The sequence below is a fragment of the Aphis gossypii genome, chromosome X (assembly GCF_020184175.1).
Source record: "Aphis gossypii isolate Hap1 chromosome X, ASM2018417v2, whole genome shotgun sequence".
Classification (NCBI taxonomy): Eukaryota; Metazoa; Arthropoda; class Insecta; order Hemiptera; family Aphididae; genus Aphis; species Aphis gossypii.
The window spans coordinates 41,267,583-41,295,477 of NC_065533.1; the positions used below are offsets into that span (position 1 = coordinate 41,267,583).

The following is a 27,895-nucleotide window of genomic DNA, read 5'->3' on the forward strand; positions in this document are numbered from 1 at the left end:
CTATATTTCTGAGTGTGTATTTAAAAATGAAAATGCATATTTTTGTGAACGAAATGCATAATATTTTACAATTTTTTATTCATTATTGCATATAAATCCTAGTCCCGAATCCCGATTATTACTATGAAAAAATAAATCTGTGGCGGTAGTGTACAAGTGACGTTTGGGACAAGCCATCGACGACCCGAGTCCACCCACTGGTGGTAACGACGCTAACCTACCGGCGCATTAATGTACTATCGGAGCAAGTGGAGCAACCACAGTTTTAGGCTTGCCTGTATTGTACATTCCCGGGTACTCATTGTGTCATACTGTGTCATTCTGTGTGTTTTCGTCGTCCTTGCAAGGCACTCGTCTTCCATCACAACGCAACACTCAGGTTTTTTTATTGTTTTTAATAACGATCTTTCGTTTTTCATCACTAGCACCGTCAACTATTCAGAAGAATACGTTCCACTGCGTTTTTCGTCCGACAACGAACGAGCGACAATCGGCTGAATCCCGTTCACAGTGAAACTCCTTCGACAACCACGTTTTTATTGTTCACCGCTCGCGACTCCACAATGGCTCCATCCACCAGATCAACCAATTGCCCAGAACAGTTAACAACCATGTCCGGTTAGTATTTCCGCTATGCTGCTATTTTACAACAGTATAGGTATGCTGAAGACGTTTACGCTCAGTGTTTGTTTGCGTCGCGCGTCTTGTCGCCCAAGTTAATTATGATTTCTGATCTGCTGCGCGCGTTCAATTATCGTTGGCCGGATGTCTCAAAAAAGGAATCCCGACGACTGCCACTGACCTTTTGTTGTATTTGCGTAGTTTTATTTACATTTTACAGTGATATTTAGTATGAGTACGTACGCGTCCTCTCCCCCTCCCTATCACCGCCATTTTAATCGATGACTGATGTTGTGTCTCGGTATTATAACACCATTCTCGCTCTGCAGTGTAAGGTTTACCGACATTAATCATTATTTATGTTCCAAATATATATCTGCAGTGGCGAGGCGAGCTGTTTTAACACAAAAAGCTAAGATTTTACTCTACCCACCCACGCCCTAAATATGTTATGAAACATACAAAAAAGATGTGTACATGTTATATTAAATAAAAATAAAACGCTGTACGTCTTTATACTCCCTTTCAAAAGAGATTGTACCGGATCTGTTATTCACCCCTGATAGCAGCAGTAACTTTTTTCCCACTGCGGCGAATCCACAGTCGACATATAGCAGATGCGCGGCGCCAAACGAAAACTGATCAGCCGCCGGTATAATCTCTCGAAACGGAGTATATAGAGTTTATATTTTAAAACACTAATATACAACATAATACTATAATTCTTGGTTTAGACACATTAATAATAATAATTAATACTATTCTGATTTTAAACATATTAACATTGAATACCGTACTTGATAATCAGATTATTTTGTTGCTTACTATTGTTTTATTTATATTATAGTACTTCATTAATTCTAGTATGTACTAAATAAAGTATACATATATATGTATAGTATGTGTATATATGTAAGTGCTGCGTATGTATGTCATATCAGTGGACATTTTAATATCCACTCACCCGGAATTTGAAGAAGCGACGGCTCCTCTACACCCATTTTACCACACCACTGTGTGTGTATTTAATCAGTTAGGTTATAACCAAAGGTATTGTACATGTAATATGATTGTCCATCTAACAATTGTTAAGATCGCTAACTTCGCTTATGATCTAACACGTTAAGTCGTAACTCCCTATTATGTTTAGAGATAATATTCGGGAATAGCACTATCTTTATTATAGTAAAAATAATTTGAAATATTATGCCTTCTAAATTGATTATAATATGATTTTACTGTGTTTGATCCATTAATATTTATGATCATAATTGAAGTTGTATAGCTCTGAACTGTTAGCATGGAGTGTGCCTAGGATTAAAACAATTTTTGTCACAATCGAACAATACCATACAAGGTGTGACAATAAAATAACGAGACTTTTTAAATAAAAGTTATTTATTTTTACAATTTAATGATTGTCACCTTCAAAGTACCTTCCCTCAGCATCAACACACTGTTGCATACGTCGCTGCCATTCTTGAAAACAATGTAATGTTGCCAATCGCTTTCAGTCAGCCCTTTTAGAAGTTCTGCCGTTTTCATTTTTACGTCATCAACCGTTTGAAAATGGGTTCCTTTTAATAAACTTTTAATTTTTGGGAATAAGAAGAAGTCACGAGGAGCAAGGTCTGGCGAGTATGGGGGATGTTGAAGTATAGAAATATTTTTTTCAATTAAAAAACGTTGAATTGAAAATGCACTGTGAGCCTGGAGCATTGTCTTGGTGAAGAACCCAGCCGTTCTTCCACAAATCTGGTCGCTTTTTTCTAACACGTTCTCTTAATTTAATTAATACCTCTTTATAATAATATTGGTTGACAATTTGCCCACTAGGAACCCATTCAACCAAAATTATTCCCTTGATGTCAAAGAAAACAATGAGCATTGCTTTGAATTTCGACTTGCTCATTCACGCTTTCTTCATTCTTGGGGAAGTTGGTGTCTTCCAATGCATAGATTGCCTTTTAGTTTTAGGATCACATGTAAAAATCCATGTTTCATCACACGTAATAATATTATTTATAAAAGACGGATCATCTTTGATGATTTTTAAGGTGTCAGAACAAACTTCTTTGCGATTGAATTTTTGATCAATCGTCAAATTTTTAGGGACCATTTTAACACATTTTTTTTCATATTTAAATTTTCAACTAAAATTTTACAAACACTTTCTCTATCAATATTTACCATCTCTGCTACAGCTCTAACATTCAATCGACGATTTTGCCGAATAATTTTGTCGATTTTTTCAACGTTTTCTTTGTTGAAGATGTGGTAGGACGTCCAGAACAATCATCGTCTTTGACGTCCTCTTTTCCACTGCAAAACCGTTTGTACCATTCAAAAACGCGAGCTCTTGATAATCATTCTTCACCATAAACTTCACATAACATACGAAATGATTCCGCAGCAGTTTTTTTTAATTTAACAAGAAATTTAATGTTAATACGTTGTTCGGTTTTTATATCTAACATTTTTCGGCAGTATAGTCGCTACTCTAAAACTCGCACTAATAACAAGGCTACTGACGTATAAGAAACTACTGATTCCATCAGAATTTATAGTACTTTTAGATAAGTATTTCCTAATCATATTTCAATAATCGTTTTATAGATATTGTTAATAGTTTAGGTTATATTTAGAAAGTCTCGTTATTTTATTGTCACACCTCGTATTCTTTATTCAATATTTTTATTATTACTAAAATGATATTATAATATTTATTATTTTTCATATGATTCTAATAAAAATTGGTATTATATCCATGGCTATTTTTCCAACTTAAATTTATTTTTGTGTTTGTCTTATTTGGTTTCCAATGTAGTATAATAAAAAAAAATTTGGTATAATAGCATTAAAACCACCAAAGACCTTAAATGTACTGTTTAGTGCACTCACATAGTAATTATATAGTTAAAGTTTCTACTACCATCAGCACCCTCCATCATGGGACCATTTTGAATTAACAACATCGGTCTAGAACTATAAGCGATTAAAATTTGTGGATACTTGTTTTCTACTATAGTTTGGGCTGTTTTATTTATAAGTAAAAATTCAAGTATCCATGGATCTCAAACGGTTTTAACTTTTAACACTCATATAAATATACAAAATAATTTTAAACTTAAGGGTACAGAATATATAAAAATTACTAAGCCGATACAACTAATCATTGTTAACCACCATATTATTTAATCTCTATTAATATATTTTTGTTGTTTGAATTTTTCTCAGAATCTACTGTATATGAGAAAGAATAATCGTTTATCTCTGTTATGTTAACATAAAACTATATGTTTAGCGAAAATAGGAATACTGTAACTATGTATCAGATATTAATGATAAAAATCTGTATTAAACATAATGATTCTTCAGTTCTAAAATGTTAACAGCCACTATTTATTTGAACAACTCATGATTCAGGTACTCAGGTTTTCATTAAACTTAGAATAAACTTAAAACGTTTGTTCCTTCAAGTAGTTTATTTAGATAAATAATTTTTAACAATATTTTATTTGGATAGGTAGTGTTCTGTTTTCAATAATTATTTATTAATACTTTTACATTTTTAGAAGGTATCGTCCTTTGATGATTGTTTCGTTCAACTAATCGTGCATTCATTAGTTCAGTGGTTCTCAACCGGAATGACATGTCACCCTAGTTCGATATGGGACCCAGCTAGGGGTGAAACCAGAGCCGGCCTTAGGACGGAGCAAAGCTTAGGGCAATTTTTTTTAGATTTAGGCCTATAGTAAAGATAGTAAAGACCTTTTTTGTAAGTCTAAGGCCCAAAATGTCATACAAAAGCACGAGGTCCAGGGTTAGGTTAGGTTAGGTTAACCTGGCCTAAGACCGGCTCTGGGTGACACCAAATATCAACGGTTATAAACCATTATTATTTTTGCTCTTAATTTATTTTGTTTGCCAATTTAAACTGTTTAAAATATCAATATTTTGAACGTTTTTTTCTATATACTGTATTTCTTAAAAAACAAAATAACTATTATTTATTATTATTTATTATTATATAATAAAAATAATTTTAAAATATACAGCTAAGATTGTTTATTATTTTGATGTTATGGTGACACAGTTAGATTGATTCTAGTGGCTAAAAGTGACATGAATCAAAAAAGGTTGAGAACTAGTGTATTAGTTAAATTAATTTATGTAGCCTCAATGCTGTGTGATTCAAAGCAAATGTCTGGTAACTGTAGTTATCATTTATTCATTTCATATTTATATACATATTGTATCATAAGATAATAATAACCAAGTCATGATTTATTTTATGCTTAAACTTCTCAACAAAAGTTAAACTTAGATGGTTCACTGATATTGTATATTTTCTTTTGATGTGAAAAATATTTTGTGGTAAACATCAAATTTAAATGTCATGTTAGTGAGAAGACCATTCTACAGTTGCTCTTTTACATAGTGTCTTGTATAGAAATACATTACTTTTAATAGAAAGTTTCATGTTTTTAATTTTTGTTACCAAAAATCCATACTATTACACTTTTAAAATTTTATTTTGATATACAGTAAATATTGATTAAAACAAAATTATTAAATTATGTACTCTTGAACTTTATTTGCTAAATTTAAATATTATAAATATATATATAACATAAAATTATATATGTTATTGTATTATGTATTTGAAATGGCTATTATTATTATAATTTTTTTTTTTTTTTTTGATGTATTTTAATTTTTATACATTTATTTGATTTTTAACGAACTTGAACTTGCTCAAGTATTTAAACTGTGCATATTTTCATTTAATGTTACTAACTTACTGTATACCTTCTTGAATATACTTAAATACATATTTAATAGTGAGGATGGTTTTCAAAATAGCACCCACTATGTGTGAATTGAATCAATTTATAAATAGGGTTAAGATTAGGGTTAGATTAAATTGTTTAGGGAAATTTAAAAATTTTTTACCAATACTTGTCAGTAAGGATCGGATTTAAATTCTCTTTAAATATCTAAAATATGATGCTAATATTCTCTTAAAACCCTTCAAATATTCTCATTTTATCCTCTTAAAATTTTGAAATATATCCATTGATACGTTAGGCTAGGTTAGTTTAACACGTTGACTGCATATGACTATCGACTAAACTAGTCTCAGTATCAAAAAAAATAACAATTAATAATACATTTTAAAAAAATTTCTCACAATTTACAAAATATTTCAAAATAGTATGCTAAATAAGTTAAATATTCCTGAACCCATAATATATTCTCAAATATGCAAATTAAAACTTTTTCCTATTTTTTTTTTTTTTGATTGAAACGATTGAACGAATCGCTCACATTTTTTACTCTCATAAGACTGTATAGACTTAGTAATGATTTGTGAAAATATAAACCCGATCTTTATTTATCAGGGTTGGTAGATTAACTAAGTGACTTAATTTCTATACATATTAGACTCATTTCAAAAGTGAGCAATCCTCTTTATAATAATGTTTCTACTATCTATAGCTACAGAATATATTTTTGTTAATCATTTTTTGAAAAATCTTGATTTTTATCTTGCTTATAATATACTCAAATAGCCTTAATTCATTCATAATTTATAGTATAGTATTTTAATATTGTTGTATATGCTAAAAATTTAAAAATTATAAATTTGACTTAACAAAACAAATTAGTGTCCAATCATATTCTACTTACTTCTCAACAAATATGCAAATGTATAAAGTTCTAAGCTTTAGTCATAATGATATTTTGTTATAAATGGTATTTACTGTATATGTTATAAATAATTGTTTGTAGATTATACACTAATATAATTTATTACGTTAAACTATTTATAATTTTTTAATAAAATACTATTATTATTATTTAGTTTTAAAGTAACAAAAATAAATTTAATATAGTTACTATTTAGTAGAGCCCAGATTAATTTATAAGAACTTTTTATTTATTTTTTATAAGTAAGTATTATTCTTTAAATTTAAAATACAAATTATATTAAACATGCAGAACTTATGAAAAAAAAAGTGATTTAGAACAAAGTCTTAAAGTACTGAAAATATAGTCAAACATAAAAAAAGTTGGTTCAGGTGGTTTTGTTATGTTGAAAGAATAAATAAGGAAAAATATACCTAAACACATTATGCTTATAAAAGTGAAAGGGTTACCCAAAAAATAGATGTTTTGATGTGTAAAGAAAAATAATTAGTTGAATGGGAAGAATTGTTTTGGAATTTTAAATGGTCTTCATGGTCTGTAGTGTCTAGGAGTCATATCATTATTTTCTTCTGTTAAAAATTATCTATTTAATAATATTATTATGTAGTCAATTTTTTAGTAAACTTCTATTAGAAATTTAATTAAATTTTTTTTTAGAAAAGGCTGTTGATGAAAAGAAATTGTTCCATCAACATTTTGATGTAACCAAATAATTAAATTGTATGATCTATACTATATTCTGAGTAAGAATATAATATTAGCATATCACTCTTTTATTCTTATTCTGAATAAAGTATAGTATTATTGTGTATGTAAATGTTTTTATTTTTACAATATATTTTAACTGAAAAGTTTGACAATTATTTAGCTTTACTACAGTTTTTCTATAAGTTTACACTTGTAATTACTTGTTTTAAAATTAATGGTATATATGATTTATATAGTTAATCTGTTGTCGTATGGTTTGTATATTTTTTGGAGGTTTAAAAGTTACCAATATGATAAATAGTAAGTTATTCTCAAGTAAAAATAAAAATTTTTAATTTTTACTTGAGATAATTAATAATAATAAACTAAGTTAAGTATGAAATGTATAGATTCATATTTAAATACATACAATTTATATTTTATGTATAAATAATTGTGCTATTTTAATCTAGAGTATTTATAAAATAATTTTTATACAGTGATTTTTTTCTTTTTATATTATTATTGTTTCATAAAATATAATAGTTGTTTACAACTAAGTTATCCGATAAGGTTTAAGTATAATATTGTATAAATATATACAGTAGTCTCGGTATTCAACATGAATAAAACGGTGGTATGATCAAATTGTTAACATTAAAAACAAAAATTGAATAAATATATTTTTTGTTAATTAGAAAAAATTACTAATTTAAGTTATATTCAGATGTAGCGTCCTTTTAATAGTCTCTTTTAAGTTCCATAGGCACAACTATTATTTTATACATTTTTGAAGTCAATGTAAAATAATTATTTTATTCATTTCAATTTTATGAACATATTTTTTACCTCGATCAACTATTTTATCACAACTTTACTTGTATAATAAATTAATCTGTTCCATTCTATACCATATGTGTAACATATATTTTAAACCATGGGTTCTATAAACTATGGCTTTACCCATACAGTCCTATTTTTACATTTTCTATATTTTTATCAAAAACAATTTTTCCTAACCTAATCAAGATAATTCAAATTGCCATTTTATTACTTATATCTTTTGTCACATCCAAGTGATCATTTTCTACTATGAGGCGAATAAATATGTCAATGAATCAAGATGGTTTTATTAATATTATGTGTTGAAAAAGATATTAAAATTGATCCTGAGGGTATTTTGCAAAAAAAATATTTTTATTAAAAATAAATGTTAATTTTTTTATGGTGTTAACATTTTAAGATAGGCTTTGCCCCCAACGGGTTATTTTACGAGTATAATATTAATGTGGGGTCGTAGCCCCCCAAGATTTAGTGCTAGTTTCGCCAGAAAAGAGTCTTTTCTCAGTACAAGAAAAAAAACCCTAGTTCATAAATTAATCAATTTCCATTTTATAAATGTCACTAAGGCTATAAAATAATTATTGTAAGTTAAATCACATATCTACAACGTTAAAAAAAAAAATATCATATAGGTGCATTAATGTCGGAGACTCGTCGCTTATATGTGCTTCAAATTGTTTACACGACCGAGAAGGGTTATAGAAGGGTTATATCCATGGTTTACGGTCTAAGGTGAAATTACTAAGACTTAATTTCCATGTAGGAAAGAAATTTGATTATAACCAAATAATTGTAGGAAGCCTACACGTTTTACATTAAAATAGTTTAATTATGTTAAACTTTTATGCTATTTTTAAATGCATTAAGAAAACAAAATTAGTTAGGCCGCTCTTACGTTGCGTCTCGGCTCTTCCATGCCCAACTTGTTATTTTGTTATTAGTTAAATGATCCAAGGCGTAGTAAACGAAATCAGATAGATAGGATTACATAACTTAATTATCGTTTAAGCAAAACACTCATTGCATAAATGTCTTTTTTCTTAAATACTCGACCTGGCAATTTGGTTCGTTTCTATTCAATTCTTAGTCCGTGTCTCGTGGCTAGTTCATAATAATATATACGTGATTAAAATGTTTACCCAACGATAGTGAAGAGTTAATACAAAAATAAATCTCCACTAGTCATAGATAATAAAGATATGGATAGGACATATCGGTCTTATCAACGGTATTTAAGGGGTCCAGTTGAGGCTAAACAAGTATACCTATATAGAGTATCAATTATCATTATAAAAACGCCTCAATTGCTTTCCCCTCCAGGCACGCCACCTCAAATATATTTAACATAGGCGTAGCCTATCCATATCTTTATTATCTATGGACTATGACTATAGTATATATTATCTAACTGTCAACGCTACTAACGGACAACATTTTCATCTGCTTGAAAGTGTATATTTAACTGCATTCATAGTCACTTCTAAATACAAGCGCTAGTGGAGAACCATTATACAGACATATTTCTATAACGTGAGCATAATATAGGTAATAATACAGTAAAATCGTAAAGGTCTGGAATTGGTGCAAGTCTGTGCACTCGTCATTTCAGTGGGATAATTAGGGGAAGAGATTTGGGTGTTGTATCCCTCTTTGACCATTTTTTTTTTAAAAAAAAACTACATTTATTTACTGACATTATTGAATATTGTGCGATTATTTGTTTCCGTATAAATACATTTATCACATTGAAAAGAGATGTTTTAAGGGGGAGGTAGGTAAAATATAAAAGCATTTCATCTCTCCTACAAACATAACTGCGTCACTTACCCATTTTATCATTAAATTATTATTAAATGTTATGATACGTACCGTATGTCCTTGACTACTGGAGGATCTGATCATTCTAATTTGTCAAAAAGTTTCAATCATATTTTGCATACATATATTGATGGGCAATCATATTATTAATACATGTACACTACCAAGGATCAAGGATAAGGATACTGGCAACAATGTTTGTTTTTTGCTATTTTTATTCGAGTAAAATAAAATGTAGATAGAGAAACTCTATCTAAATTATATTGCATAATCACAGTAAAAACATATAAAACCATTTAACAAATGCCTAGTACAATTTTTGAAATTACTTACCTTGCAATAATTATTTTGTTATTTATGTTTAAGAGGAGGTGATACCCGCATGTTGTCTGTCTTATACACACGTAACATAGTTAAAAAGTGTTTTTGAGCAAGACAACATTATTCCCTCTATATTTATATTAAAATTACCAAAATTTTAAATTGCATTGAGAAGAACTTTACCTGTGATGTAGCGTTTTTATTTTTTTTATAGTAGTAACCGATAATTTCCTAAAGTTCTCAAATCTATAAATTTTTCATTTAATTATTAAAAATTATTGGTTACTACTATCAAAAAATTAAAAACACTACATCACAGGTAAAGTTCAACATTAAATTATTTAACATTATATATATATAAATGTTAATTGTTTCTAATCTAAGCTATCTATGGATATAAATTAATTGATTTTATAACTTGACTATTTTAATCAGTATGATAAAATAATAATATACATAAGACTGGTTGTTATTATTAATTATAGTTAATAATTTGAAATAATATTTGTAATAATACCAAAGAAAAATAATTATTCATAAATGCAACAGTGTATGTTATAATATCTTAAATCGACAAATTGCATTAGTCAACTAAGTGCGATAGTATATTTTCACATAATATGCTATCCATAAATAACTTATTTGAGTTTGTTATCATGTTATTGGTTATAGTAATTATTTGTGAAATTGTATTGTTTCAGTGATAAATAATGATGTAATATTTTGTATTACCATAATTTGATTAATGTGAATAAAAATTATTACATTATTTTAGAAAAATTAGTTCATAACACAACACTTTTTATGTTAAACAAAACAAATTAAATTGGTAAAAACAATTATCATTGTGCTTAAGACATCAATAACAATGCTGAAACAAATACACCATGTAAGGTAAGTTGTTAATATATACATTAAATTTCTAATATATCTTACTAAATAACTGACTTTAATACCAATTTATCATTATAAATAATAAATATCTAAAAAAATTACCAACATAATATTTAAATGTATTAAATAGATTTTTTTTTTATATTGGAAGATCCACACTATTTTTTTTTTTACATAAGTTAAGTTATTAATATATTTTATTGGTTCAATCACTTGTTTACCTATTATACAAAACCCTTCTTTTCACTTTTATTCTATAATATAATATTTTTATAATTACTGTAATAAATGTAACTTATACTTAGTATTATTTACTTAGAAAGAACCAACTCAGTTTTTCACAATCAACCAGGGCCTTGCAACCGAATTAACTCAAACTTTGAATGTTTTATTTTTTACAATCTTTATGTGATACATAACTTTGTATGTATTTTTTGTGGTTAGTTCGATTTTTTAGATGGTTTAATAATAAATACTATTAACATTTTACAATAATTATAAATTAATTATTAATTATAAGTAAATTCAATTAATATTTTCTTAAAAATAAAATTTAATAAAATCATTAATTTATTCTAATTAAAACTAATTGCCTAATACTAAATTATTTCTTAAAATATAAGTATGATATACTTTATTATTTTACTAGTATTTAAAATAAATCCAAATATATCCAACAGCAATATAAAATATAGACGTATAGATATAGACATTGACTAATGTATGGACAGTTATAACCAAAAACTAATAATTAATAAGTAACAGTTTTTGTCTATTTTATATTTATATCTATAGAATACACAATTAGGATTCTACTCGATAAAATAAAGTTGTATAAATTAATTAAAATAATATTAGTAAAGTGTAAACTGAGTTTGGTCTAAAACAAATGTGCATTCATGTTAGAAAATTCTATTTTGTCATTTATAAATACCATAAATCTTTTTTTTAATTAATATTTATTTTGGGGGAAGGGCTATCAATAAAAAATTGTGATTTCTCTAGACTATTAAACGCCCGTATTAACCAATATTAACCCAAATAATAACTGTTATTAATACCCAATTGTTTGTTTAGATTTATTATTCTGGTGTGTGAACACCTGAATACATCCAGCACCTGAAAAAAATGATTTGTGAACAAATCCCTGCAATCAATATAGAAAAACCATTGCAAACAACATAGAAAAACCACTGCAAACAAAATTTTAAAACAATATTAAAATATTAAGAAGATCAATACAACTATAACTAGAAGAAAAATAAATGGGCTTTAGAAGTATAGATAAATACAAATGATGAAAACAAATTTAATTTAAAATGAAATAACAGTCAACAAAGAAGAAACAACTGTTGTACAAAATAATACTCATATTTAAAATTGAACACATTATTCGTGAAAATTCAAACCAAAAAAGAATTTATTGTTAGGTATCAATTATTAAACAAGTAAATTAAAGGAAATCCTTAACTAACAAATGGAGGACAAGGATTTTTAAGATCTTGCAAAATTAAATGATTCTTTGGATGTAAATTTCAAAAAAGAAAAAACTTTAATAATATACAAAACTAAAAATTGATTTTTTTCATAAGTCTATAATATAGGCTCTATAAACATTAGAACTTCTAGAAAAATTCTAAGAACCGTTTTTAGTTAACATGGGTCCAACTCGCCATATCGGCTAGCAAAATGTGCCATTGTCGAAAGTGCTGCGTATGAACTTAATCAATAAAAACTAAAAACGCGCACGTACAATAAGCGCCCATGAGAAACGAGCCTAAAAGAAAAAAATGATATTGAATCAAAATTAACTTATAATTCTCATATAAACCTTTTGACAAAAAGAAAATCTCATTTACTATTATTCTGAACTTAAATCCTGAATTCATATTTCTTTCTAATATGTATCAACATAACTTAAAATAAGGAATAATATTAACTCAAACTAACAAGTATATAAAAAGAATGAAAAAAACTAATAATTGCTTTTGAAAATGGAGCACAATATAAAGAAAAATTGTTTGAATAATATGTTCATTAAAACCTAAAATACATATTTTTTGCAACTTAAAAAACCAATAGTGTTTTAAATTATCAATTTAGTATTTTTTTTAATCGACCTATCTTTAATTCCTAGAACAGTTATGTTAGTATATGAAATTAATTTTAAGTTATTATTGCATAAATTAGCAAATTAGTTGTATACTGTATCTTACTGCATTAATGCATTAGGTACCTTAAAAAAGTGTTTTTTTTTTTGTTTGTTTTGATAGTGTGATAAATGTTTATGATTAAAGATATTATACTATGTTTTTTTAGAATATTTAATAATATTGTATGTATTTAAATATTTGCAAAATAAAAAAAAAATATTTTTTGTTTTTACAACAACTAATATATATATATATAAAACCTCATTAATCCGGACTAATGAGGTTTTACTGTATATACTAATAATTGTATGTTATTATTTTAGATGAATATGATTTGTTTTTTAATATTAAGTTTTATATTAGGTAATTTGAATCTACAATAATTATCAAGATATAAAAATGGTATGGAAAATTTAGGTCACATCTACCTAATGTGACCTTAGTGTAATTATCATTTTTAATTTCCAGATCTTAGGAATAGTAAATATAGGTATATAATCAATATCAAGTAAAATAATAATAAAATTATACTTATAAATTGCGATAATATTTTATTTTTATTTGTCCAAACAATGTTTAAAGAATTAAACACTGACAAAAGTGTTATTTTATTATTTTATGAATTCTCAATCATCTACTACAAATTACTTTGATATAATTTGCAATAAGATTTTTGGCTAAATTTAAGTCTCATTAGTTTTCATTTATCATTTATTCTATTAATATTAGGTATGCTTCTATATTAAGCCTATAAAACATAATATAAAACCCAATTTTAAATTATTTTATGACTATTAATATACTATAAATTATTATTGAAATACATAATGCTATAAGCTATTTTATAAAGTTAGTTTAAAATGTTTTCATAGTTTAAAAATGAAAAAAATCAACATTTTAATTATTATTTTGTGATCTTATTATTGATAGGTTTTTGGTCGATTCTTACTTTGCTAAATTTAGTGATTTTGGCTACTTTGAGCTCAATTATTATAGTTGTTATTACTACACATTTTATGAACTAATGATTATAATTATACCTAATATAATATTATGTATGGTTTTTTCATAATGTTTACATTATATTATTATAATTATTTCTGGGATTTTAATAGACAAATGCCAAATATACAAATATAAATTTATAATAAAATATATAATATAACATATATTAGTAGTATGCAGTTTTTCTTATTTTTTTATGTAATAAGTTATATTTATTAGATTGAGTAAATAAATAGTAACTGTATGATGATGGGCATTATTATTTTTTTTTTAATTTCCAAACCATAGATAATTCTCCAATAATTTATTTTTATATTAATAAATAAAAATATATAGGTTACTAACATATTGATTACCTTTTATTCAAATATTTTGTCCCAGATGAAATGTTTGCATCCAATTTATTTCGTGCCCTCTTCATTTAATTGACCTTTCCTGGTCAAATCTTTGAATAGTAAGTGCTTATAGAAATTACTGTTGGTTAGTTTAATTTGATTTTTTCATAAACCATTTTTCGTTGGGTATAACATTATACCAGTTAAAGTTGAAATCTCAAGGAAGTCCCATAAATAAATCTACCTCCAACGTGTTCTTTTTTTGGAAAATCGCGTCCGATAAAACGTGGTTTTCTGAAATAACACATATGAAAATTAAATGTAGGTATATTTTTGTCTTACCTGTTTAAACCCCGTGATTTTAAGCTCCGTCGATCGGCAAAGTTCATTTGTACTTGTCCCGTAAGCAATTGGTAGAATTGACGAGTATTCCGTATTGGGCGGGCAGTTCAACTTACACGTAGAGTAACCGCATAAATATATCGATCAAATGTATTCCTTTGTCGTAATTCAACTGTAGTAGCAATGGGTTGGGGGGGGGGGTGAAATGTGGAAGGACGTTGTAGACTGTCGTGGGTTACTACATACAACTATACAGTTTAGTCTGGTGCGTGTCACTTCGTACGTACCTCCCATTTTGTTTTACCAAATCCGATAAGAGACGTATTTCATGGAGGAAAAATACGAATTAGAACGTACGCAAAACGTGCTTTGTTGTTTTACCGGTGCTGGCAACATTAACATTACCATAGATTACCATTTCTTATGTTTTAAATTTTAATCTGTGATACACTCGTTGCCAGATAATTCATTGAGACGGCGGCGACGTTTTTCGGTTGGTGTCGCGATGTGTAAAATCCGTGTATGTTATATATATATATATATTAATACATTATCGGTAGTGACATTGAAATACGCAGAACCCATTTTCGTTATTGCGCCGACGCCTCCGCCGCCGTCTCGATTTATCCGGCAACGACTGTATTGCGCTTCGTGTACGGTATTTTACGGTGTACTGTATGCGTCGTTGTATCTGACCTTAGATCATAATATAATATTATATTATAATACGAGCTAAGTATCTGACCGACGAAGCGATGTCCCTCCCCCCCCCATTGTACGCATTCTTTATTTTCCTTGAATATTTCATTTAACCATCATCAACGGTTTTAAATTTTCCTTCGTTAATTCGAAAAGTACTAGATAGCCGACTACACATTTCTACGGTTTGAAAATATCGAAACCGATATTTTTTATTCGAGAGATTAACGTTTAAAACAAGACAATGATAATCTGAAAATCCTATTTCAATCAATTAATTGAATATTTTCCCAATGCCGTTAATACTTAATACCGTATTTTCAGGTTTCTATTTGGTAAATCGATATTTTTCACGATTTTTAAATTGTCTCGTAATGTATTTACCATAAATGTTATAGTTGTAACGAGTATGCATACTCTTATACTCTTCTGTGCTAATTTCATAGACTATTGTTAAAAAAAAAATTAGCTTTAAAGTCAATACAATTGGTATAAAATGTTCTATTGATTATTACCTAAATTGAGTACCCAAAAGCATTGACCACCAAGTTTCAACACTGAACGATTGTCTGTTATTACAAATTAGGAAATTAAATTGATTAATATTTTGAATACTACATATTTACTTAGCTATACAAGAATCAAAATTGCTTTTAGAATATTTTTTAAGAATTGTTAACATACCTAAAACATTTCTTATTTTATATTTTCATAGACCATGTATATTGTATCTAGGTACTATACTTTAATAAAGTATAAAATAAGTATAATTATAACAACTCGAAAAAATCGTGTATAATCAACACACACACAAAATAAAAGTCGTAGAGTAACGAGCCAATAGTTGGGCGCCACTTTGTCGTATACTCCGAATACTCGGAAATATACCAAAATAAAGTAAAACCAAAAATAACGTAAAGATAATTTATTTTAAAGCGACGTCCAGTGGTAACCGAGTCACACGATCACCACCACTGACCCCCGTGCTGCCTTAGCCATATCTTTTATAATATATTAAATTTATAATCGAGTTACTATCGATTGTTACATTTTTCTCTTATTATACTAATTTACAGTTCATACACCTTAACTTACGTAATTGTTATTTTAACCCGATTAATTATTAAACAAATTTTATTTACATTTCTTATTATTATGTTTTGCTTACTATGCTAGCTAAAATGTAAACGTTTATCGACACTGGATTTGCACAATTGTTATCTTAACCTATTTAAATGATTTTTTTAATTATTGCTTAATTTAATTTATGTATTGAATTTTTCCGTTTTACTTATTATCTATGGCTCTTTTCTTAACTTAATTCTTACGTACTAACATCTCTTATTTTATGAAAATTCATTAAAGCCTAATACAACAGTTGGTACCTATGTATTCAATTTGTAGTGATTGGGATTCTATCTATACTTAATATTATTAAAGATACGTCCACATATATATATTTATTTTCATTAAGCTAGTGTATTATAATATTCAAAATAACTTATTCGTGAAAATATACTATATAATATAGCTTATAAACTCAAATTAAACATTATGATTTAGAATTTGTTTTCTTTAAAATATCTATATATTACTTTTCAATTTTCATACATATTGTGTGATTTAAAAAAATAATATATATAAATTTGTTTTAACTGTTAACATTTTTTTTTTCCAAAAATATATTGCAAAAATTCTTTTTTCATTTTGATAATTTGATATGATAAAATTAACTATATATAAACTTATATAATACATTTTTTGTTGGTTCTTACTCTACTACAAAGTAGTTTTTTTTATTGAAGTATTATTTTAAATTTATAATTTATAATAATTTATTTAAATTTCAAAAATTATTAAATATTACATATTAAATTCAATTATTTACATAATTTATATGTGGTTTGATTATTCGTTTAAATAATATAAACAATAAACATTTGCTTTAATCACACATTGCCTATTATAATAATCAACATTTATAAATCTTTAAATTTCTCAACACATTAGAATTTTTTCTTACATTATATCAATGACTAGGAATAATAATTTCCAAGTTATTCTATTTTTTTGATAAACATAAATACATTATTTTTCACATATACCTATCCATTTTAAGTAATTTCTTGCTTAATATATTACCTGTGTGGTTGTATGGCTGTATGATTGTTATAGCATAATAATTTATTGTAAAATAACTACCTTTTATTAAATTTATGTTTATTATAATCTTATAATATTCAACTTTTTGATTTGATTTTAGACTTATCAAATCCCAATGGAAACGCCAGACCTCAGAGAAAATGTACAAGATCAAAGAGGATTTATGAGGGTTATGAGATGACTAAAATAACTAAACGCACTACAACTAAGAAACGTAGCAGCAGACAATTTAAAAAGCCATTATTGCATGTTGATACTGCATCATCTGAAAGTGAAAGGCCATCCAATGTATGTGTTACCCAGCCCAACGTAACTCAGCCTAACGTAACCCAGCCTAATGTAACCCAGCCTAATGTAACCCAGCCTAATGTAACCCAGCCTAATGTAACCCAGCCTAATGTAACCCAGCCTAATGTAACCCAGCCTAACATAATCCAGCCTTACATAATCAAGAGAAATAATGGCGAAGTATACGTCATTGTAAGCAATTCGGATAACAACGCTAACAATTATCCATCTGATCGACGAATTGCTGAATCTTTGTTCGTAAATATATTTAACCATATAAACACTGTTGATTATAATAACAAAATATTTCCTGGTTATGACCTAAGTTTAATTACAGAATTCAAAAGAGACTTAGTGAGAAAAAACGTAAATGCCTTTTTAAACAAAAAATTGGGATTATGTTCAGTCAAAGATTTGTACCAGGTCTTTTTAACTGATATATGGTTAAACGATTTAATAGTGCAACATTATTTTAATCTTCTGGGAAGCAAATCTAACAATACTATATACGTCTTAAGTACTTATTTTTTTTTGGATTTAAAGAGGCATGGAATTGATGGATTTACAGAAAGATACTTAAAAAATGTACGTTTACTTAATTACTCTAAAGTTTTGGTTCCTACACACCTTGGCAATCACTGGGTCTTAATTGTTGTAGATTTTAGTGAAAAAAAAATAATATACTATGATAGCTTAGACTATTTTGCCTCACTTTGTCCAAAAATATTGATGTTGAAACAATATATAAATTTGGGACATATTGCAAAAGAGCCAAACTACCAGTATGGCTCAAATATTACGGATGTTTGCTCCGGGATATCCCCAAAACAGACTAATGTGAATGATTGTGGGATATTCACTTGTACCAATGCCAGGTACAATATGTGTAATAAATCATCCACATTTAATCAGGAGGATATTCCTTTACTGAGACAAAAACTGTTTTACGAGATGTTTTATAACGAATTGTTACCAATTGAATAATTTTTTTTAACAAAGATTCAGTTGATAACAATTTATGATATTGTTACATTGTATATTAAAAACTATAATTTATTGTGTATAATTAAATTTAAAATTGTATCTGACAATTAGATACAAGTCAGAATAATATTCTTTTTTAACTTGTGTAAATATATCTGTATAATTCTTAACAAATATCTTTCTTACTCATTCTTACAATTATTTGTTATGTTATACCAATATTATATATAATACATATATGTATACTGGGTGATTTTTTTTATCAAACAATTCTCATTATTTAAAATAGTATAGATTTTTTTTTCAAATTTCAAATTTTAATTTTTTTCTCTTTTATATTTAATAGTTTAAAAACTCTCAACTTTTGATTTTCAAATAGCAATATTAATAGTTTGATAAATTCAATCACCTTGTATACATATATATTATATATACATTGTGACGTTGATTGTATTTAAATTTAAACACGCACAATTTGTGGAAGATGACCAGTTCCATTTTATTTTTGTAATAAATTTGACGGGTCTTAGTCTCAAGACTCACATCAATGTAAAAATTATGACTGAATACCTACTATGCTATTTATGACATAATTATTATTATTATTATTAAGGAAAACTAAATGTTAAAAAAAATATATTTTTTATAATTAATATGAAAAATAGAAACATAATCTAATATCATATTCTTGTAATTGGACATTTTTTCCGTCAATAAAATTATTATTATTATTATAAGGTTATAGTAGTTAGCTAATAAGTTGTAACATTGTATTAATAATTAAAAGTTAAATTTAAGCGATGGTTTAAATTTTTGTGATAATAAATGTTATTATTAACAAAGTGATTCGTCTTATTATTACTTCCGAAAAAAATTACCAAGCATTTCTTATGATAACATCAATATTATTATTGCTCTCAATAGTGCTTCAGACCTTAATGATTGAAGTCAAGTATAAAGGTTTATATATTTTTTATACTTTAAAGAACACTTCAAAAGTAAAATTTTGTAGTTGGAAGTCTAAAAAAATATTTTTCCAATTTTATAGCTTAAGTTTTATTTTATAAAAAAAAAAATTGATGGTTACTTGTAACATCAGAAAAACACTATACCAAGAGAGCAAATAATTAAAAAAAGCCAAAAAATAGGTAAATTTCAATTTCAATAGAATCTATTAAGTATTTAGTACTATAATACCTATATAGTACTTGTTGTTATTAAGTTATGTTTTTCTATTTAAAAAGATTTTTTATTTTGTTTTTGTCATGTTTCTTATTGATATTATTTTCATTATTTTAAGATTAAGTGAGTATACAGTTAAAAAAAGGTTAAATCAACCTGTTGTTTTTTTTTTTTTTTTAGTATTTAATTTACATGTACTTGTGTTAATTTAAAAAAAAAATATTTTGTTACAAGTCAACTCTAATGTATTTGAATTGAATTGAATATTAAATTTTCATAGTTGTTGTTACAAGTCACCCAAAAATTAAGGTGACTTGTAACAAGTACTTTTTTTTTTCAGTCCAATTTTGGTCAAAAAACTAATTGAAAGATTTTATCCTATTCATGAGACATGTGTACACATTTATGTATTTTTTGAAGCCCATTTCCAATTTTTTTTTAAGCTTAGAATACCTAGAAGTATGTCAAAATCGTTTCAAGTCACCTCGATTGACGGTATGTAATAATTTAAATAATTTTAAAATGTAGTTTTCATTTGTAGAAGTGAAGCACTGCATAAAGCTTAATAATTATACAATATTATTATATTATTATTAATGTTCCTCGTATTTTACATTTATTAACTTTTATAGTTCTTAAAAATACTTACAATAATCATAATATTAAACATATTAAACTAGAAGTTTATTTATGATAACCAAATCAATATTTATTTTATTTTATTTAAATAGAAAATTAGTAATAAAATCAAAAGCAATAATTAAAATACAACTACCTATACAAGTAAATCAATTTAGAGTCGAGTCTCGATAACTCGAATTTCAAGGGAGATAAAAATTAATTTGACTAATGTATTTTTTAAGTTACAAATATTACATTGAGTGTATAAGAATTCCATAGAGACAAAAAGATATTCGATTTATCGAGACTCAACTGTTCTATCTTAAATTACAAGTTTGTATGATTAACAAATTTTTGAGTGTCAGTATAAGAGATTGTTAGGCAAAGAAGATCTCAGATAAGTAGGTATAATAATCATTTTAACTGTTGATAATAAGTAGAAATAGGATGTTGATGACCTAAAAAACATATAAAAATACCTTAAAAAAATGCAGATATACTCTAAAATCTCCAAAAAATGAACAAACAAAGCTACATAAATAAGTGAAGACAATTTAATTTAAAAATAATAATAAATAATACATATCATATATTATGTATTAATATAACATAATAATAATTTCTGTATAGTAAATCTTAGCGGTACCTATACAACAAATACCCCAAAATAATAATACAATTATTCTTTTGAATACCTATTATAGAAATATTCTTAAAAATCTAACATTTGAGAATAATGCCTCCCCCCATGTAGTGCAAAACTACAAAAAATGACTTAAAAATTAAAAAAAAATGCATTTATAGCTAATAGTTCATAATAAAATTAGTATATTCTGTATCAAGGAAGCATAAAACAAATTTTTAGCCAAGATAACATTGTATAGAATCTAAGGGAAAAAAATACAAAAGTCATCAACATCCTATCTTTAATGATAAGCAATTTTATAAATTATGAACACAAAAAAAGTACCTACTTTAACCAAACTATACACAAAAAATTTAAATCAAATTTAGAAGATGTTATACAAAATTATACTAGGTATATATAACTTGAGATCATTGATCAATGTCTGGTGATCAAAAATTTTAACATTATTTTTATTTATTCACGGTGGTTGTATTATAATTGTAATTCAAGGTTCCACAATTGTTTCGTATGCAGAGGCGACTTGAATATAGGTTTCAACAAAAAAGTCTGGTGTTTTCTACGTTATAATCAATAATTTATAAAAAAAAAAAAATGAAAAGTCTTAGTTTTATGAATGATATTTAGATACGTTCTGCAAAAAAAATATTGCTGATGAATTATCACACATATTATTAAAATTTGTTGGTAATTTGTGTTTTTGTTCAACGATGACGACGACTGAATAATTGAGGTAGATACCTACTCCATAATATTATACAGTACATACGGTACCCGCTGTTATACCTAGGTACCTATCTTATATCACTAAATTTACTACACGGATTTTACCAAACATTATTCTTAAAATATCTAATTAGAGAATTTCACACGAATACTTAAAGTAACGATATCGACATATCTACCTATTTGATCTGCAGTGTGAATATATTTTATGACATCAAAAGCACAAGAGATGTAAATGGCGGGCGTCAACTAAACCTGTGTGGCGCGAGGAATACATTCTTGGCGAGGGTCAACTAGACCAGCATCGACAATATCTTACTATAATAAACAATGTTTTACACACTTTTTTTTTTCAATTGTACCTACTGTTTATAATACCTAAATGATTGTACTAAAAAAAAAAACAGAAAATAATAAACCTTATTGTAAATATAGTAGGTAGATATATATGAATAATAATAATTAAATAAATTATTATGAAAATAGGTAGTAAGTAGATTTTTTAATTCATTGCTGGTAGATTCTTTAGGTGACATGACATTGGAAAGTGGTGGGGTACACCAAGTAAAAAGAGACTTGAACATATTTACACCTTATCGAAAAATTCCTGCAATGTTCAATAACAAATGACTCAGATAAGTCGTGAATCTCGTAAACATTTTCAGTTATATATTTTGTACAAATTATGAGTGAGTTTTCTGTCAACTTTCTATCTCCGAACTTTCGCACGTGACATCTATATATCTATTATATAATAGATAATATCGATAATATCGAAAAATACTTAACGGATTTTCACTAACGGATCGGTCGTCTCAGGAAAGGTAGTTATAGTAATAATATTATTATGTATAAAAATTTGTCTTAGGTGACTGAATATATATATATATATTATATATATAAATAATAATAAAAATAATGTTATCACATTTTGTGAACTGCAAAAAAAGGGGCCAAACATAGGCAATATTATATACGGATTCAAAAAATTCTTTCCTGCGAAGATTCATTTGTTTTTTTCGTTGTCATACCGTAAATTCGCAATGTGTTGAGTGTGGTAACATGGATAATATCGATAAAAAAAACACAGTACGGATGGAGACATGGGCCATGGTTCCATCCGTAGTATATGATCTAAAGTTTTACCTATCTGAGGAATAATGCCGATTAAGTTATGATTTAGTTAAAACATATTTCATATACCTAATTAATTATACATGATTTTTTTTTTTTTAACGTTTTAGATACGAACAGACTTGAGAGTAATTACATTTTGCTTGTTTTATGCATAGACATTCATTTCAATTTTATTGCAGTAAAAAAGTTTATCATTTGCCACTTTTTGTTTCAAAGTTTCAAATGCTTCAAATGTAAACCTTGATTTACCATCTATCACTGTAAGATATTAGAAAAGGACTTTTGTAAGTATGAATAAGGCACAAGGTGAATAATACTGCAATAGTGCAAAGTAACAGCAACATTTATGAATTGCTTTAGGAGAAGAACGAATTTTTCCTACGATAGCTTCTTTTACAATACTCTCCAAAATATCAGAACCAACAGAACCCATAGCCTATAGCATATAATAATAATAATAAAATACATATGTTAAAAACAAACACAATTTATTTTAAACATAGGTAACATAATATTACAATAATACAAACAAAACACCAAGTCGTAATAAACATAACAAAATAATACAATAAAACAAACAAAACACAAGTTATATTAAACATAACACAATAATACAATAAAACAAATAAAACCATGATAAATATAGAAACATACTGTACAAAAGATGACATTTCACCCGAATGTCTTAATATAAAAACATGCATTTTGAAAAAATTAATGAATATCGGTGTTGAGAAATCATCATCAATCTTACTAGAGCATTACCTATGGTAATGTACTTGAAGTGCCAGCAGTTTTAAAAGACCTAAAATATTATATAAGACGTAGATAAAAATATTGTTGATAACAAAATATTAAATACATACAATATTAAAAAAATGAATAATTCAAATAAAACTATAATGCTTATAGTACCTTTTATTTATCATTGAATACATGTTTTTATATATAATGCCCCCCCCCCAAAAAAAAAATTTGATTTGCCTCACCTGAAAATTTGGTCTGGCTACGGGTCTGGTACTGGTGATATATTAGAAACATTAAAACCTCAAAAGCTATTACTGTTTCTGTCGAGCTAATAAAATTAATATAAGAAATAACAATTCAAATTAGTGTTTCTTTTTAATTCTAAAATTAATTTAAGACATGAAAGTATTTTACTTGTTTAAGGAAGCTGGTATAGAATCCACAAGGATTGATGGGCCACTGTGATCCATTTCAACCAAGCTATAGAAAGTCAATGTAATTAAATGTTTTATATTCTATTAATAATAATAGATTTAAAGAAAAAAAACACAAAATTATAAATAGGGCGTACACATAAAAATAGAGCAGTGGTGATCTATTCACCCAAATGAATAAACTATACCTACTAGAAGATTTCACCATGGTCTAAAAGAAACATTTAATATGTAACTACCTACAATTATTAATAAGTAAAATGACTAATCCAAAATTAAATAAATAAAACCAGGTGTTTATATATTTTGTAAATTACATATTATGCCACTACTATTACTTGTTTAATGCAACTGATAAAGTGTCAATAGGTTAATCTGGGCATCTGGCTGGGAAATAAGTGTCACAGTATTGCCTCTGTCAACTTCAGTCAAACTAAAAAATAAATAAATTGAATATCAATATCAACTTCATAACTACAATCAGAATAAAAATAAGATATGCATATTTCATTTAGGTACATATTATGAATAAAATAATTACAATAGTGGTATTGCATCTTGTTTTAATATTTTTCTTTCATTGCTAAATGCATAGTTTTCTGATGTAAAATGTAAACTGCATAGAGGCGTCAGTCTTTAACATTAATTTTTAAATGTAATGAATTTATCCAACATTTTCTTTTTTCTGGATCTTTAGTAAACCTGAATACATTTCACATGATTTTTAAATGATTATTTTGTAATAAATTAAAATTGATTTATTGGTTTCCCACTACTAACAAATGAAAACTTAATTCTGCATTTACTATGAAAAACAACAGAACGACAAATCATTTTACAAAATATATAATGATTAGGTACCTCAAACTTTTATAAGCTAAACAGTTAGCAATCAGAAGAGAAGAAAAGGTAATATTATATACTTATAAGAATTATACAATATTTTACAACAATATAATTCTATAATAAAGTGTAAAATACATTGTTATTTAAAGATAACATACCTAAGAATCTTAAATTATCAATGTTTGTTAATTAAATCCTCTTGCGTCAGTTAGTCACCATCATGTCTATAGCTATCGAGGGATCTAGGTGTCCGTTCACCATATAAATCATATTGACAATGTAGGTAATAATTAGTGATGGGAATAATTGAATGATTTTAATAATCTTATATTAATATTTTTAATATCTATATTATATCTTTATAATTTATAATAATATTAAAATCGGATAATTAACAAACTTAAATGTATAATAAAAAATACTCGTGATATCATTGAATCTACTTTACCTTGATAAACATTAAACCTACATTATTATGGGAACAGTTTGATAGTAGTTTCAAAATTAATCAAAACTAATTTATTAGCAGACATTTCAGCTTCACTGATGCTTTGTCAATACTTAAAAATGCCCTACTTAAGATGAACCAAATGTCCTCTGCAATTTTGGAATCAACATAAAAATACATTTCCAGAACTTAACAAACTTGCACTCAAATATTTGAGTGTTCCTGCGAATTCTGTTCCTTCTGAACGCGTATTTTCGAAAACGGGTCAGTTGACCATTGACGGCCGAAATCGACAAAATCCTAATAATTTATACTATATTATTTTTTTAAATGGTAATTCAATATTAATGAATTAACTTTAAATTCATTGTTAGTCATTTAAAACTGTATAAGAGAGTGCTCGTATTTTATTTCATAAATTAACAAGGATTTTGTACTTAATATTATTTTATTATTTATATCTTTAATTTAAAATTGAATTAATTATACTGATTAATAAATATTTATGAAAATGAAATGATTTTTGACAATTATTATGTAGTTTTGTACTTTTTGATAAATGTATAACACACAATTTTTTGGAATAATTCGATTAATTTGCTCTTGATAGGTACATAATATAGGTACGTCTAATATCATTATTTCGATCATCAAAATCTTTCGATTATTTTGATAGTCGAAAAATAATAATGGAATGTTTTGATTATTTCCATCACTAGACTAAAAATGCGGTTAAGAGTTAAGACTTAAGACACAGACGTCAAACATAATATATGACATTATATGCATTAAACTATATTATTATGTTCAAATTGGCAACACTGCTTGGTGAGCATTCCAGTTATCATATTATTATACTAGTTCTATAGTGTTGTCATAGATATTAAAGAATGGATAGGCCATTTATTTGTGCTTATCATACGGGCATGAATTAGAAATAATTTTGAGGTTATAGAGGTCTTAACAGAATTAGGATTAATTATTTAAAAATTATTTATATTATTATACAATAAACATATTACATTTTATAATAATAATATTTTAATAATTTATAAATTCCAATATCTATTAATTATCTATACATCCATCAATGATAATAATCACAAAATATAATTTATGATAAGACCTCTGCTAGAGTGAGAGGCATTAATAAAATCTGTCTTTCTCTCTTCCCCATTCCGGCACACTTCCCTCTATACGATTAATATAGCGATGGCCTATCCATTCTTTAATATCTATGAGTGTTGTAGATAAATAAGATATATATATATCTTATCTATCTCAGTGTTCAATGCATATTATAATATTATAATATTAATATGTCTGTGGGATATCTATGGTATCTATGAAACTACTAACATGGAATACCATAGATAATATATATATATTATATAAAAATATACATTATTTATGTAGAATTATACTACTATATTTAACAAGGTTTATGGATAATAAATAAACCTACATACACTGAGATCATAGACCTGATAATAATTATCAGGTCTATGACTGAGATGGATAGATATACTGGAGCAGTGGAGCACGGACTCGCCATTCTCACAAAATCACTACCTATGATACCATAAACGAGCCGTCCCCCACCATCGAAGGGCAAAACATTTCATTTTTACATACGATGGACGTGTAGTTTTGATTGTTTTCGTTCATAATTCTTAATTTATTTAAATTGTTTTCTTAATTTTTTTTAAAAAAAAAAAAAAAGTAGTAGTAATTAGTCATTACCTTATAATTGTATTACCATGTTTATATTTGATAACATAATGATGTGGAAATAGATCAAATTTAACAATAAATTCAAAAAATCACGTAGAAAACCTATAGATAAATTATTTATTGTAATTTAAAAAGAAAAAAATAACACATATTTTATAACAGTATATTTATTATTCATACAAAAGTACAAAACAATTGTATTTACATATTATTATGTATGTCTTCTGTAGTTCTGTGCGTGTATACATCATTAAACTCCTCAGGAGACCTGCTCAAACGAGGATTTTGAGATTTACAATAGACATTTTCATTTATAAATAGTGACTCTTGGTTAATAAATAAACAAACATTACTTAATCAACATTTTAATCTAACATAAAATTACATATTACCTATTTAAGACAATTTCTGTCGATTATCTAGTTAATATAAAATATAAATATACAAAAACTAAATCAATTAAAAAAATGTACGAGCAATGAGCTCAAAAATTAAAAGTGGCGTTG

General features: G+C 26.4%; 1 protein-coding gene, 2 long non-coding RNA genes and 1 pseudogene across 4 annotated transcripts; 1 reads left to right on the forward strand and 3 right to left on the reverse strand.

The window, feature by feature from the left end:
• Window positions 1-210: 210 nt before the first annotated feature.
• On the forward strand, window positions 211-19,710 carry LOC114122688 (sentrin-specific protease 1-like). The gene is made up of 2 exons (XM_027985428.2): window positions 211-618; window positions 17,697-19,710. The coding sequence occupies exons 1-2, from the start codon at window positions 564-566 to the stop codon at window positions 18,866-18,868; spliced, it is 1,227 nt and encodes a 408-aa protein (XP_027841229.2). The 5' UTR covers window positions 211-563; the 3' UTR covers window positions 18,869-19,710.
• Window positions 1,476-3,189, reverse strand: LOC114122689 (protein GVQW3-like; annotated as a pseudogene).
• Window positions 10,936-15,079, reverse strand: LOC114122690 (uncharacterized). Its single transcript, XR_007606392.1, has 2 exons — window positions 14,414-15,079; window positions 10,936-13,800 (listed from the first exon to the last, which is right to left on the reverse strand). It is a non-coding gene; the product is annotated as an uncharacterized LOC114122690 (long non-coding RNA).
• Window positions 19,711-23,651: 3,941 nt separating the features above from the next.
• Window positions 23,652-26,422, reverse strand: LOC126552822 (uncharacterized). 2 transcript variants are annotated; one of them, XR_007606274.1, is made up of 6 exons: window positions 25,366-26,422; window positions 24,903-25,063; window positions 24,700-24,794; window positions 24,342-24,407; window positions 24,170-24,255; window positions 23,652-23,985 (listed from the first exon to the last, which is right to left on the reverse strand). It is a non-coding gene; the product is annotated as an uncharacterized LOC126552822 (long non-coding RNA). The 2 variants fall into 2 exon arrangements; XR_007606273.1 differs by lacking the exon at window positions 24,903-25,063 and having other exon boundaries at window positions 25,366-26,421.
• Window positions 26,423-27,895: the final 1,473 nt, after the last annotated feature.